This window comes from Alligator sinensis, unplaced genomic scaffold (assembly GCF_000455745.1).
Source record: "Alligator sinensis unplaced genomic scaffold, ASM45574v1 scaffold1051_1, whole genome shotgun sequence".
Classification (NCBI taxonomy): Eukaryota; Metazoa; Chordata; order Crocodylia; family Alligatoridae; genus Alligator; species Alligator sinensis.
This window is the reverse complement of record NW_005842473.1, coordinates 138,048-151,044: the sequence shown is the minus strand read 5'-3', so window position 1 is coordinate 151,044 and position 12,997 is coordinate 138,048. Positions and strand designations below refer to the sequence as shown.

The 12,997-nt window shown below is 42.2% G+C and overlaps 1 protein-coding gene across 1 annotated transcript in view; it reads left to right on the top strand.

Annotated features, from left to right (window-relative positions):
- Positions 1–12,997, top strand: part of POLN (DNA polymerase nu) — a gene marked incomplete at its 3' end in the record, with an annotated part of 116,627 nt that overhangs the window by 4,538 nt on the left and 99,092 nt on the right. Inside the window, exons 3-5 of the mRNA XM_006030901.3 lie at positions 7,303–7,367; positions 8,806–9,312; positions 11,181–11,371. Of these exons, the coding sequence (XP_006030963.1) occupies positions 7,303–7,367; positions 8,806–9,312; positions 11,181–11,371 (763 nt within the window). The remainder of the gene's footprint in view (positions 1–7,302; positions 7,368–8,805; positions 9,313–11,180; positions 11,372–12,997) is intronic.

The following is a 12,997-nucleotide window of genomic DNA, read 5'->3' as shown; positions in this document are numbered from 1 at the left end:
CGGGGGGCGGGGTGGTGGGGGGGGGGGGGGGGGGGGTCTGTTGGCAGAAGGGGCATAAGTTATGGTCCAAAGACTCTTAATGGTGTCTCACTTCAGGAACACCCGTTAGATTTAGCCTGGTATTGGTGGGTGAGCTTTGTTGTACTGAAGAGTTGGTTGGGGGTCTTGGAAAGTAGGCCCTGCTGTGGCAGAACCCAGGTGATTGATTACCTCCACACTACTAATTACCCAATATGGCATAATCAGTTTGCCTTGGCCATTCCGGAGGAATTCCTTTTTAATATGACAAATTATTCTTATAGAACAGGAAGACTTTGTTTGAAAAGTAGCATCTCTCAACCCATGCTTCTAAAACTCAAAGTAGAATGATTTTCACCTTTGTCTAGATGATGCAGTAATTGCACTGTATAACAAGCAAGCAACCTTTCACTGTAGTACTAAAATAGTAGTAATTATTCCTTCTTAAGCATTGGATTGCAAATTGAGCACGAGCTATTCTATGTTTGCCTTATAAACATGAGACACATGACTCTAACTTATGTATATACCCTTCAATAATCAAACTTTTCTAAAGGAAAACTTTTGAATGTCAGAATTTTAAAACTACACTCAATATAAAGATGCTTGAAAGAGTCGATGTTAAATTTAGTCTAGTAACATGGTAAATCAGATATAAATTAGAAACTCAGGCTACTTAGACATGTGTGTACATGCACACATGTGTCAATCCATTTTACTTCCCTTCTCTCACTTGCTCCCTCTGACCAGCAGGATGAAATTGCCCTCTCAATCCTTGCCTGGAGTTAGTGCCCCATTTGCCCACCCCTAACTCTGCTGCTATTGTCAGGCTCCTATCTTTCTTCCAGGCAGTGAATTCTTTTGTCAAAAGTTAACTTTTTTTCATATGATAACATGTTGCCATCTCTCTAAGCCTTTGGGCTCTCCATTCCAAAAGCCTCAAATTAGAGGAACTGTTTTTATAATAGTAAATGTAAATGGTTCAAGGAGCGCGTGTACATGTTTTAAGTGAGAAGAGAAAGGAGTGCGACTCGGTAATTTTAAAGCTAAATGAAAAGAATTGTAACACATTTTTATTAATTCCCTATGTTGATAGTTGTAAGAACACATTTGACGAATTCAGCGGTGTTCAGGAAATTTCTTACTTGTAAGCCTTCCAGTTGGTATGATAGGTGGAGGAAAAAAGCAAAGAGCTCAACTGATCAGATGAGCCTTTTAGAAACCTCTCTTTGGTGAAGCTCTTGGACCTTACTTTATTTTGATAAGTATACAATTGAATCTTATTTTGATATTTTCTTGAAAATGCATATTGAGAATAGTGTTTCTTTTAAAAGAAGAGATGCTTTATTTCAACCAAAGGTGCTGTCATGTCATTCTGGCCTTGAGCCATGAAAGCAACAGTGGATGTATGCTGCCATCTAGTGATGGTTTTTTCAAACTTCAGCTAAGATAGTTAAATTTAGGATAAGTTTTGAGATCCACTGAATAACTTATAATGAGGATGGAAATGGAGGAAAAACTAAAATTCCCGAGTCTTGAAGCAGATTATGTCAGCAGCTGTTAATATCTAGAACCTTGTGTTAAAGATATCATGAAAATATCTTTGCCTTTCCTTATCCACCATAGCTGACACACTGCCCCTGCCCTACTAGAACCGTGTTGTTGTTTCATACTGTGCGATAACTTCGGCAGAACTGTAGATGTACAATGTTTAATACTTACCAGTAATCTCCACTTCTATAGTATAAGTAGGTAGATCATGATTTTAATATTGCTAGCTTTGCGTGTTTGATCAAACCTAGTTATTACTTTGGCCAAATGTCTCGCTTTTACTGTACTGATAACTTTATCCAAGTGCAAGTTAAGATGTCAGAATTTGGCCCTGATGCGTCAAAATAATCATAAGGTCATACGTAATGGTTCTTTGCTTCGCTGTAATCTGTTTATATCAAATGAAGGTCCCTTCCAGTCCTACTTCCCTATGATTTAATGGTTCTTCATGATTCCGTGAAATTCAAATTTTATTTGCTCTGTGTTGATAAATTTGCAATGTGGACCTGTATTGATACTGGTTACATTTAAGGTCAAATCAGTTTCGAGAAGTATTGTTTTCCAAAAACTTGGGGGGAAACTAATAGAACTTAAAATTCATGTGGTATTTGAATCTCTTCCATTTTCAGATCTTTTGATACACAGACAATATTTTGTTAGAAATAATGTTCAAGTCATTCTTTTGAATTGGGTGAGCATTCTTTGGGTTCTTTTGGCAAAAATGAATTATCTCCTGGGTTTTAATTTTGACTTTGCCACATTACTTAACTCCCCTAAGTAGCACAGTGCTAAAAAAGAGGAACTTCTGTTTCACATTCACAAATTGTTGTTTTTTAACCTTGTATGAAGCAAATACATTTTGCAATAGTAACACTTCTGCATGCACAGCAGTTCTTTTTACTTGTTCAGCGTTGTCTGTGTTAGACTTCTTGGCTAGGGATAGAAATTACACACAAACCAGTATAAGTGATTGGAAACCAGTTCAAACCTGTAACACACCAGAAGTTCAGTGGACATAAACTGCTTTCAAAATGGCCAAAACCAGTTTAAGATAAACTTGGGTGGAGGTAGTATCAGACTTAACTGATTTAGGTTAAATTGGTTTATTGAACTTCTGTGTCATATCCCCTTCAGATTCACATTAACTTGCAGTGCTCCAGCATCTCAGGATGCTTTGTACCCTCCTTCCAAGGTATGTGTGGGGTGGGGGAAAGGGGCTAGCCTTGGCCCAAGCTGTCTGCTCCAGCTGAGTAGGGAGGTGTGCTGTAGCACCCTCTGGCTTCTGGCCTGGGACACTGCAGGCATGTGGCTGTATTTCCAGAATCAAAAGTGAATCTCTGTTCACTTGCTTATATTGGTTCAATCTGTGCAGTTTAGACTAACCTGCAAAGACTGAATTGATTCAGCCTTGGGCTCTTTGACTTTCTGTACTTAGCTGTTGACTCAATATTTTAGAGACAGACTCCCCTACATCATGCTCCATAGTCTGTGGGAATGACTCTTGAGCTGGGGATCAAGAGCTCGTTAATCAAAGACTTGACTAATGGAAGTCCTGAAAATTTTGATTTCTGTTACTGGTCAAGACTATGATCTCCACATTAGAAGGTAGTCAAGTATGAGTCTACCCCTCTCTGTTTAGAAATGTCAGAATCTAGGTTTATAATATGGTAGCTCTAAATCTTATAAATTGAATCTAAAATGTTCTCCCTAACCATTGCAAGAGGTCAGTATCAAATTGTATAAGTTCTCTGGCATAAGCACTGTTCTTTTCCTGTCAGTAACTATTAGGGTTGTCTGCCAGGGTGCCGATGGTCCAGAATGCTAACTTTCATTACTTGTTTTGGACTGCAGCTAAAGTGATCCCATTGGATGTGGTTTTCCAATCTGGCAATACAGACTCTCTTTAAAGCACCTTTCCTAGTCCCTTCCCTATGTGGGGTGAGTAGAGTCAATCCTACATAGGCCTGGTCAGTCATGATTGCAGCTGCTAAACTGCACACCTATGTCAGTTCCAAGTACAAAGTGACCACTGGACAATAGTTTCATAGTTGGTAGGGTCGGAAGGGACCTGAACAGATCATCTAGTCTGACCCCCTGCCATGGGTAGGAAAGGATGCTGGGGTCAAATGACCCCAGCTAGGTGTCTGTCTGGCCTCCTTTTTGAAGACCCCCAGGGTAGGGGCAAGCTCCACTTCCCTTGGAAGTTGGTTCCAGCTCTTAGCCGCCCTGACAGTGAAGTAGTGCTTCCTGATATCTAGCCTGAATTTACTCTCAGTCAACTTATGGCTGTTGTTCCTTGTTACCCCCGGTAGTGCTCGGGGGAACAGGGACTCTCCCATTGCCTGCTGGTCCCCCTTGGCAAGTTTGTAGGTGGCCACCAGATCCCCTCTCAGCCTTCTTTTGTGGAGGCTGAACAGGTTGAGGTCCCATAGCCTCTCCTCATAGGGCCTGCCTTGCTGCCCCCGACTGTGTGAGTGGCCCTCCTCTGGACCCTCTCGATGCTGTCCACATCCCTCCTGAAGTGTGGTGCCCAGAACTGGATGCAGTACTCCAACTGCAGCCTGACCAGTGTTGCATAGAGGGGGCGAATCACCTCCTTGGACCTGCTTGTGATGCATCTATGGATGCATGACAAGGTGCGGTTAGCCTTTCTGACCGCGTCCCCACATTGGTGGCCCATGTTCATCTTGGAATCAATAGTGATTCCAAGATCCTTCTCTGCCTTTGTGCTGATAAGAAGGGAGTTCCCCAGCCTGTAGGTATGCTGCTGATTCTTCCTTCCCAGGTGCAACACCTTGCACTTGTCCATATTGAAACCCATCCTGTTCTCATCTGACCACCCCTGTGACCTATCGAGATCTAGTTGTAGCCTGTCCCTCTCTTCTAGCGTGCTCACTTCTTCCCACATCTTAGTGTCATCTGTGAACTTGAACAAGGTGCTTTTCACCTGTCACAGGCCGGCTAGGCGCTGTGAGTGTATCAGCCGTTAGGCTGCTGGGTTCGGGATCAAGGAGGCGAGTCAGGAGTGAAGTAAAGGCAAATTTACTTATAGCTTAGCATAAAACAGTTAACAGAAAGGTTAATGTGACAAACAGATAGCACAGTAATAAAGAGCTAATAGTGAATGAAAACAACAGATAGACAGAATGACAAAGATTTCGCATATGGGGTTGGCAACTTATCAGCAGTCCCTCTATGCCAGGTGTGCACCAAGTTGCTCCAGCAAAGTCAGGTGTCCCCGATCAATGCTGTCTGAGGGGTCACTGGGAAAGTCCCTTGGTCAGGATCCGGTCCTCATTCACACTGGGAGTCCAGGATCCAGGCTTGGTACAGCGATGGTCCTTCTGTCCTATCCTTCTAACTGGTCACTTGACATGCATGTTCCTTTATGCCTTATGTTAATCTGTTGGCTTTAGAGCCACTCACAATCTTGCCCGATAGCTGTTACCCTATGGGATCAAAAGGTGTTAAAAATTATCATGAAAGGTTACTGTTCGAACTCGGGTTCACCCAATAAGCAAATTATACTACGTTACTTTGAGGTTTGAAATTAGCATTACTCTGCCCAAGCTCAACTCCTCGGTTTTTTATTCCTTGGAATGTGCTAATTATATTAGGTGGTCAAATCTTGTTATGGCTGACCTTTAAAAAACCTGTTACATAAGCTAATCTTGTAGTTTGCTTATTTTGGGGGCCCATGATCAGTGCAAATAGTTAGATTCAACACTTTGGTTAAATTGTGACCGACAAATTCCACTTGCAGGTTGCAAACTTGCAAGCTTTGCATTAGCTAATCTTAACTGCTAAACAATTTGCCTGGATGTCTCCAAGAGCATATATTTATTGCTCATGATAGTAACCCCTCTGGTTCTGGCCACCACATCACCCCCTCGTTCAAATCGCCAATGAAGATATTGAACAGTGTGGGCCCAAGGACCGAGCCCTGCAGAACTCCGCTGCCCACATCTCTCCAGGTTGAAAACGACCTGTCCACCACCACCACTCTGGGTGCAGCCCTCCAGCCAATTTATGACCCATCTGACTGTGTAGGCGTCGACACCACAGATGCCTAATTTTTTTTATGAGGATGGGGTGAGAGACGGTGTCGAAGGCCTTACTAAAGTCCAGGAAGACTGTGTCCACCGCGACATCTGTGTTCAATTCTTTTGTGACCTGGTCATAGAAGGCTACCAGGTTGGTCTGACAGGACCTGCCTCTAATGAACCAGTGCTGATTGCCCCTAAGCATAAACTCCCCTGCTGGCCCCTCGCAGATGTGCTCCTGGATAATTTCCTTAAAGAGCTTCCCCAGGACCGAGGTAAGACTAACAGGCCTATAGTTTCCTGGGTCCTTCTTCTTCCCTTTTTTGAAAATGGGGACCACATTGCCACTTTTCCAGTCATCAGGCACCTCACCAGAGCACCATGAGTGCTCGTAAAGCTGTGCCAGGGGTCCTGCAATGACCTCTGCCATTTCCCTAAGTATTCCAGGGTGGAGGTCGTCAGGACCTGCTGATTTGAACACATCTAGTCCCACCAGAAGTTCCCTGACTAGGTCCTCACTGACCCTGGGCCTGGCTGCGCCTCCCCTGGGTCTGTCCGGAATCCCAGTGGGGGTGGGGGGGATGTCCCGGTCCCTGCTCAGAAAAATCGAAGCAAAGAATCTGTTAAAGAGATTAGCTTTGTCATCTGGTGCTACCACGAGGTTACCAAGCATGTCCTGCAGAGGCCCCACATTATTTGGCACCTTCTTTTTACCCTCTATGTATTTAAAAAAGGACAATCATTGCCTCTGCATGGATCTGTGATTTAGTAATCACTGGCATCTGCCCCTGTTGCTAATCACCCATTGCCATAGGATTTGCTGTTGAAGGAAGATGTCTTTTAACGTGGAGATGCCACTTCAGATCAGCAACCATATGTGTTCAGGATTTCTGCTCTTCATTTTTCCATAATAAATATTTGTGTAATCTACTGGAAAAACTGCGCAAAATCTATCTAAGGTATATAGACTTTTTGTTATAGAGGTTTGAACTGAGGGGATCTATAGGCCAGGTTTCCAGCCTTGTTGATGCATGTGGGGGGTGGAAGAGTCTAATGCATATCAAACGTGGGTCATATATATTTTTCTTTTTTAGGCCAAACCCACTGGACAAATTGGGGCTCCTTGCATCCAGGTTTTATTCCCCAATTTTTTTTTTTTAATTCATGTAGGTTGAGTTTGGTAGTTTCCAACAGCATACTGCTGCTGAGCTAAAGTTGGTTACCAAAGCTGCTGTGCTCTTTATTTTGGATCCCAAATTTATCAGTAATCTCTTCTGAAAAATACTGCCAGTGTCTAATTACTTACTGAGCATATGAGAGACTTGTTTTGGGGTTTTTTTTAAACTTCACCAAATTTGGGTGGATTTTTTACAGGAAAGTTGAGAGGCACAAGTGATACCAGGGTGACACTTTTTTTCAAGCCATTGCAACTATCTGGAGGTGCTAATGTTTCCGAGAAGTACAAACTTCTTGATATAAGCAAAATACACTTTCACTCCGTCTGTTTTAGGTAATGGCTAACTCTTGGAAAGCATAAGAATTTCCAAGAATATTTATTCGGAAGTATGCAACTAGTATGGAAAATGTCAGTGCAAATAGTTACATTTTGGTAACATTGTAGGCAGTTGAAAATAGTGTGATGGAAAGTTTTTAGGTAACCTTAATAGGCTTTTTTTTTTTTCTCTTTAAGGTGCTGTTGAGGAGACAAACGAGTATAAATTCAGGGAAAAGGAAACGCTTCTGGAACATGAAAAGGCAAGCATACTGCAAACAAAGAAATTGCTTAGTGTGTGTGATTTATATATTTCCATATATTATATGGAAAGCTATTGAGATTAAAAAATGCTTCAAGATTTAGTACTAAAAACAGCAAATACTTTTTTTAGCCACGAGTTTTTACAGTTGTGCTGCTTCTGCTAGATGCCAGGTACCTGGCATCCATTTAGTAGGCAGTCCAGGATACAGTTTTTTTTGTTCATTTTGTCAGCTCACTAATGGTTCCCAAATAGTTTCTTCCTGCTTCTAGAAGCAGCTAGCATTATCTTGAGGAAGCATTTCATTTCTCAGCTTGTCTAGTCTGGGAACTTTTCTCTGAAGTGGCTATCTGGAGTCCCATTTTGGCTGGACAGTGGTGACATGTCTTGCCCACTCAATTTTGACCTCTTACATGTTCCTTGTGATTTCTCTCCCCCCACCAAACCATATGTATAATTCAGCTTTATGTGTACATCAAGTAAACAAGTGCTACATATAGGACCCATTATTTCTTGACTGAAGAATATACTGGATTGAATTACCCGATTTGAATGTCTGGGTGGCACGTGGTGAAGATGGGTGCTCCTCTTGACCTTTTGAGAGAGCTGCTACTCTCTTATTTGGGGTCAAAAATGCATAATCCTTCTGCCCCGCACATGCACATTGTATAGTTTATCCCTGTCCAGTTAATTTGCTTTCTTCCTGAAACAATGGTTCACCACCTTGGTCACAGCCAGCCACACGCAACAAAGCAATGTTTCTGTTTAAATGTGTTGTTTGACTATAAACTTGGTTCAATGGTGTATAATGTCAAGTAGCTGACTTCAGCCAAGGGTTAAGCATATACAGTGGTTGAGAAACACTGGTCTGAAAAGTACAGCTGATTCTTCTGGTTTTACAAAGTTGCAGTTAAGGAATATAAAGAATGGTGAAGGACAAAGACCAATCTTTTTTGCTGCCTTGGTGATATGGCCTAGAACTGAGTGGGTATGGAATATTTTAACTTCTTTTAAATTGAGCCACTGAAGATTAGGTTTTTCAGTGTTGTGGAAGATCCACATTGATTGGGAGCCATGGACAAGGGTTACTTGGGTACCTTTTATAAGATTTGTAATCACTTTCAGTATAGCCAGCAATAATGACCATTTGAGAAGTTTATTAAATGCATGTATTCCCTCACTAAAATAAAAACTAAATCTACATTAAGCATTTACCTTCTGTTTATATTTTCTTGAATTAGTATTTGTTTAACTTGACAAATTCAAAATATGAAGCAGATCTTTTTTTAAAGGACTCTCAGACGGCATAAAAAAACTTCCACACACGTTATTTGGGGAAAAATATTTTAAAAAAGACACTCAATTCATATTTATTTGGTTGCTGACTTTTAATAATCAGTTGAATCATTTGTTCACCAAAATGTTTCTTATTTTTCTAGGAGATTCACAATTCTGTACCTGTATTATTAAAGTCTGCTTACACTGCAAAAAATACATCTCTTAAAAATGAAGTGTTTTGCAACCGAGAGGCCAGCATGGGCTTACTATTGCCCCCCTTTTGTTCAAGTGCTATTCTAAGTAACCAGGTGGTAGGTCTACCAAAATGGCACAGTGGTGAAGGGAACTCTTCAGTAAAGACAAAGGAAAATAAGGATTGTGAAAAGAATCTTAAAGAATCTTCCAGTCTTAAAAGGAAACGGGATGTGCCTATGTATTGTTCACAGAAGTCAGAAAAATGGTTACCAGAAAAGCACTCTATTAATCCATGTAAAACTAAGTGTGATTGGACTTCCGAACAAGGCGAATCATCTGAAAAAGCATTTTGTGACATAAGAAATTTAGAATATGAAGAAAAAATCCAACTACTTGGAACTATTAAACAGGCATTGGCTGTAGTGATTACAATGGTATTTCAAGATGGTTCTTCACAGCTTAACTCTGATCAGGTTAGTGAATAATAATGGACTTTATAATTTTGAGAGGTTCATGCTTGAGCTAAGAGAGATGCTTTTAAAAAATCAGATTTAATAAACCTGAAACTGTGAAATGGAATTTCTTCAGGATTTGTTAAATTTCTGGCATGTGGATTGTGACTCTGGACTCAGTCTTGTGCAAACCTGGGTGAATTTGTGTTTGGGTTTTCCAAAACATGAGTACAAAACATGATGAAACTTTGTGATTTCATCTGCGTCTTTTTAGGATCAAAGCAAAATCTATTAATATAGAATCTTGTGGGTCTGTATATTCATGTGTGTGCAGACTGCTCCACGCAGAGAAAGACTCTCTTCTTAGGATTGATTGCAGTGAGAATCCTGGTGGCACTGGAGTAGGTGATCTGGGATGAAGCTTGAGGAGTCTTTTGGCTTGGTTCAAACTCTTGGTTGCCATACCAGCCATTAGGAAGTTGAATCACTGACTAAGGCAAAGTACAGACAACAGATTTAATCTTTGCATTGGATTTGAAGTCATCTAGCTTGATGCACTTATCTCGACTGGGCTTGATTCTAACAGCCATTCAAGGACACAAGATCATGTGACTTTTCAGGCTTTTGGTCTTCTGTACTAAAGATTGGAATAATTAGTGTTAGGGTTATTCTGTGTATGGGGAAGAAGGGCTTCAGTGCACATTCTTATGGACCTTTAGGGACCCTGCAATTGCAACACTGTTGCTACAGAGGGAGTGATCCCTTCCAGTCCAATATTGTGTTCTAGGTCGGGGTGGCCAACTTGTGGCACGGGTACCACAAATGGCACGTAGCAGATCAGGGATGGGACAGGCAGCACAGCAACAGGCCAGAAAGCAAAGGAGCAAATTAGGCAGGGCTGGGAGCAGAAAGCAGAGTAGCAGATCAGGCAGGGGAAAGGGAGCAGAGTGGCACTTAGTAGAACAGAAGATGGTGATTCTTTTCACCTCTTCCTCCATCCAAGCCCCACCTCAGATCCTGTAAAACAATTGACCTCATCATTTTCTGTGCTGTAACCTGTGATACTGCCTTTGTTATCAGAATCAGAATGGAGATAAGATCTGCAATCTGACTTTGGATCAGAACATATCTTAGGGCTGAGCTTGGGGAAGGCGGAGGTGCTGGGAGGATGGATTGGGGGGTTGTGGTGAATTTTGGGGTGGCTGCACCCCTCCCCTCCCCGTAGCCCCTCTCCCAGTGCCACCACTGCCCAACCTGAGGGCATCCTGGCCCAGCCCCTGCCAAGAAGAGCCTGGTGCCGCCCCAGCATGCAGCAGCAGCTTGCCCTCGCCCTGCACAGAGTTGGGCAAACGCCTCTTGCCCCATGGTCTCCTAGGGCGTGTGCAGCAACAGGAAATGCCTGCACCCCCTGGACAAGCTGCTCAAATCTCCATCCTCTGCCCCAGCCCCACTCCCTTCCTCGCTGCAGGGGCCTTGATCTGCCCCCCATACCCCTTCCCCCACAACAGACTTGCCAACCCAATCTGGCTGCTCTCCATGCTGCCAGACTGCACTTCTGGCTGCCTGCAGCTGTGGCTGTGCACATGCACTGGCCATTTATCGGCCACATCAGCCAAAATTAGCTGGTTGCCAATACCCTCAATTTTGTAGATTACAAGCTTTTTGCCTTTGTCTGTACTTGCAAATGTTTAGGGAGCCTGGTTCAGCACTGGGAATCATGATTGTTACTGTAACAGAAATGCACACATCATTATATGTATGTTTGATAAATCTAATGCAAGTGGCAGATTGCATCTCCTAAAATTATGGGAAAACTAAATTTTTCATATAGAATTGCTTAAAAATTGACTATACAAAATGTTCCTAACTTTAACCAACTGTACCTATAGGATTTAACTTCATCAGTAAAAGGAATCGCTGTATTAGTGAAAAGTCAGTCAGACCACCTTTGCCCTTCCAGTGGCTGTTCCATTGCTAATCCATTGGATACCTGTGTCAGGAATGATAAGCTTGTTTATTTAAAGCTAGAGCATACCTCTGCATGGGAACAAGAAGAACCGGCTCATAAGCAATACAGTAGGTGAGAGAACATTTACAAAAATTGCTCCACGTGTCTGTTTTTAATAATATTAATGTTGACTATTGGTCAGCATTATAAAACAGTATGTAAGATTTGTCCAGTTTCACTTTTTTTTGCTCATAGGTGCTGTGTTTTAATTTATGGTGTTTTAATGGGCATTCTTACGGAGAAAAGATGAACATGACTGTAGCACAGTTCTTCGATATGTAGAGTTTTTTAAAATTCTTGAACTTTTTTTTCTATAGTTCTTGACATCTTAGAGGATATTCTGTAGTAGGTAATAGCATCTTTATAGGTCAAATGTTGGATGTGTGTTATGAAACAGCTCTTGCTAAGGCATAATCATTTGTGTACGTCTTTGCTGGAATGCTAAATTTGTAAAGATTTCATTTATCTCTCTTAAATGTCCAATTAATCTAATTTAATTAAAAGCAATTTTATTTGAAAGGAAATCATATAGGATCCGTGGGCTTCAAAGGTCACCTAGTGCAACTGTCGGCTTATGTGAAGTATGTGCCTATTCTCAATATATCACTAATGCACTTTTCCTAATCTGCATGGGTGACTGGTGCCAGCTTAGTCAGGGGGGTATGTGCATCCCCCAGCAACCAGTCAGCGACTGGGGTTGTCCCTACGTGGCCAATCTTACTGGGCTGAAGGGTCCCCCCACGGCTGATTGTGAAGTGGCTGCAGCACTCCCAATCCCCTGCCAGCACTCACAGGGGTGCACCGGCACTCTCACATGGCCCCCCCCGCCCGTTGCCTGAATAGTGAGCACGGCCAGTAAGGGGGTGTACTGGCGCTTTTAGGGGGTGCAAGTGCACCCCCATGTACCCCCTACGTATTGCCACTGCTCATGTGCATTACGTTTAGTACCTCTGGGCACTCTTACATGTGCTGCAGGGGTGGTAGTGGGGCACTTTAATTTAGAAAGCTCCATGGCATATCATGTGTCAGGGTCCCCTCACTTACAAATGGTGGCGGAGGTGCTTGAACTAACGCTTGTTTGATGAGCGGAAACTAGCAATCATCCCTTCACCCTCCAGATATTACCAATTGATTTTTTTTTTTTTTAATTTGTCCTAACTTTCCAAGCGTTAAAAGTCAGACCAACTAGTTTATAATTTTCCCAGGTCTTCTTTGACACAAACAAACAATAGAAGGTGGGGTGGGGAGGGCAGTATGATACCTCTTCACACTTCTGCAATCCTGCCTGTCATCCATGAATATGCAGATATTGCCAATGACTAAGTTGTTTTCCTCTAGGTCCCTTAGCACCCTGACATGAAGTACGACACACCCTGTTACCTTAAATTTAATTTTTTTCAAAAGTTCTCTGGTACTTTCTTTAAGTTATTGTTCTTTTCACATTTATCCAGATGTAGTTCACTGCTCTACCCTCAAAAAGTCGATACATTTTTGACATAACATGCAATGCCTCCTTTGCTTTTCGCATACCTGTCATTCGGGAACAAAGCATACCTCACAATGTGCATATTCCAGTTACGGGAATTATCCCACCAAGTCTGTGGTGCCAATTAAGTCATAGTTTTTTTTATAGATTCATAGATGTTAGGGTCGGAAGGGACCTCAATAGATCATCGAGTCCGACCCCCTGCATAATCA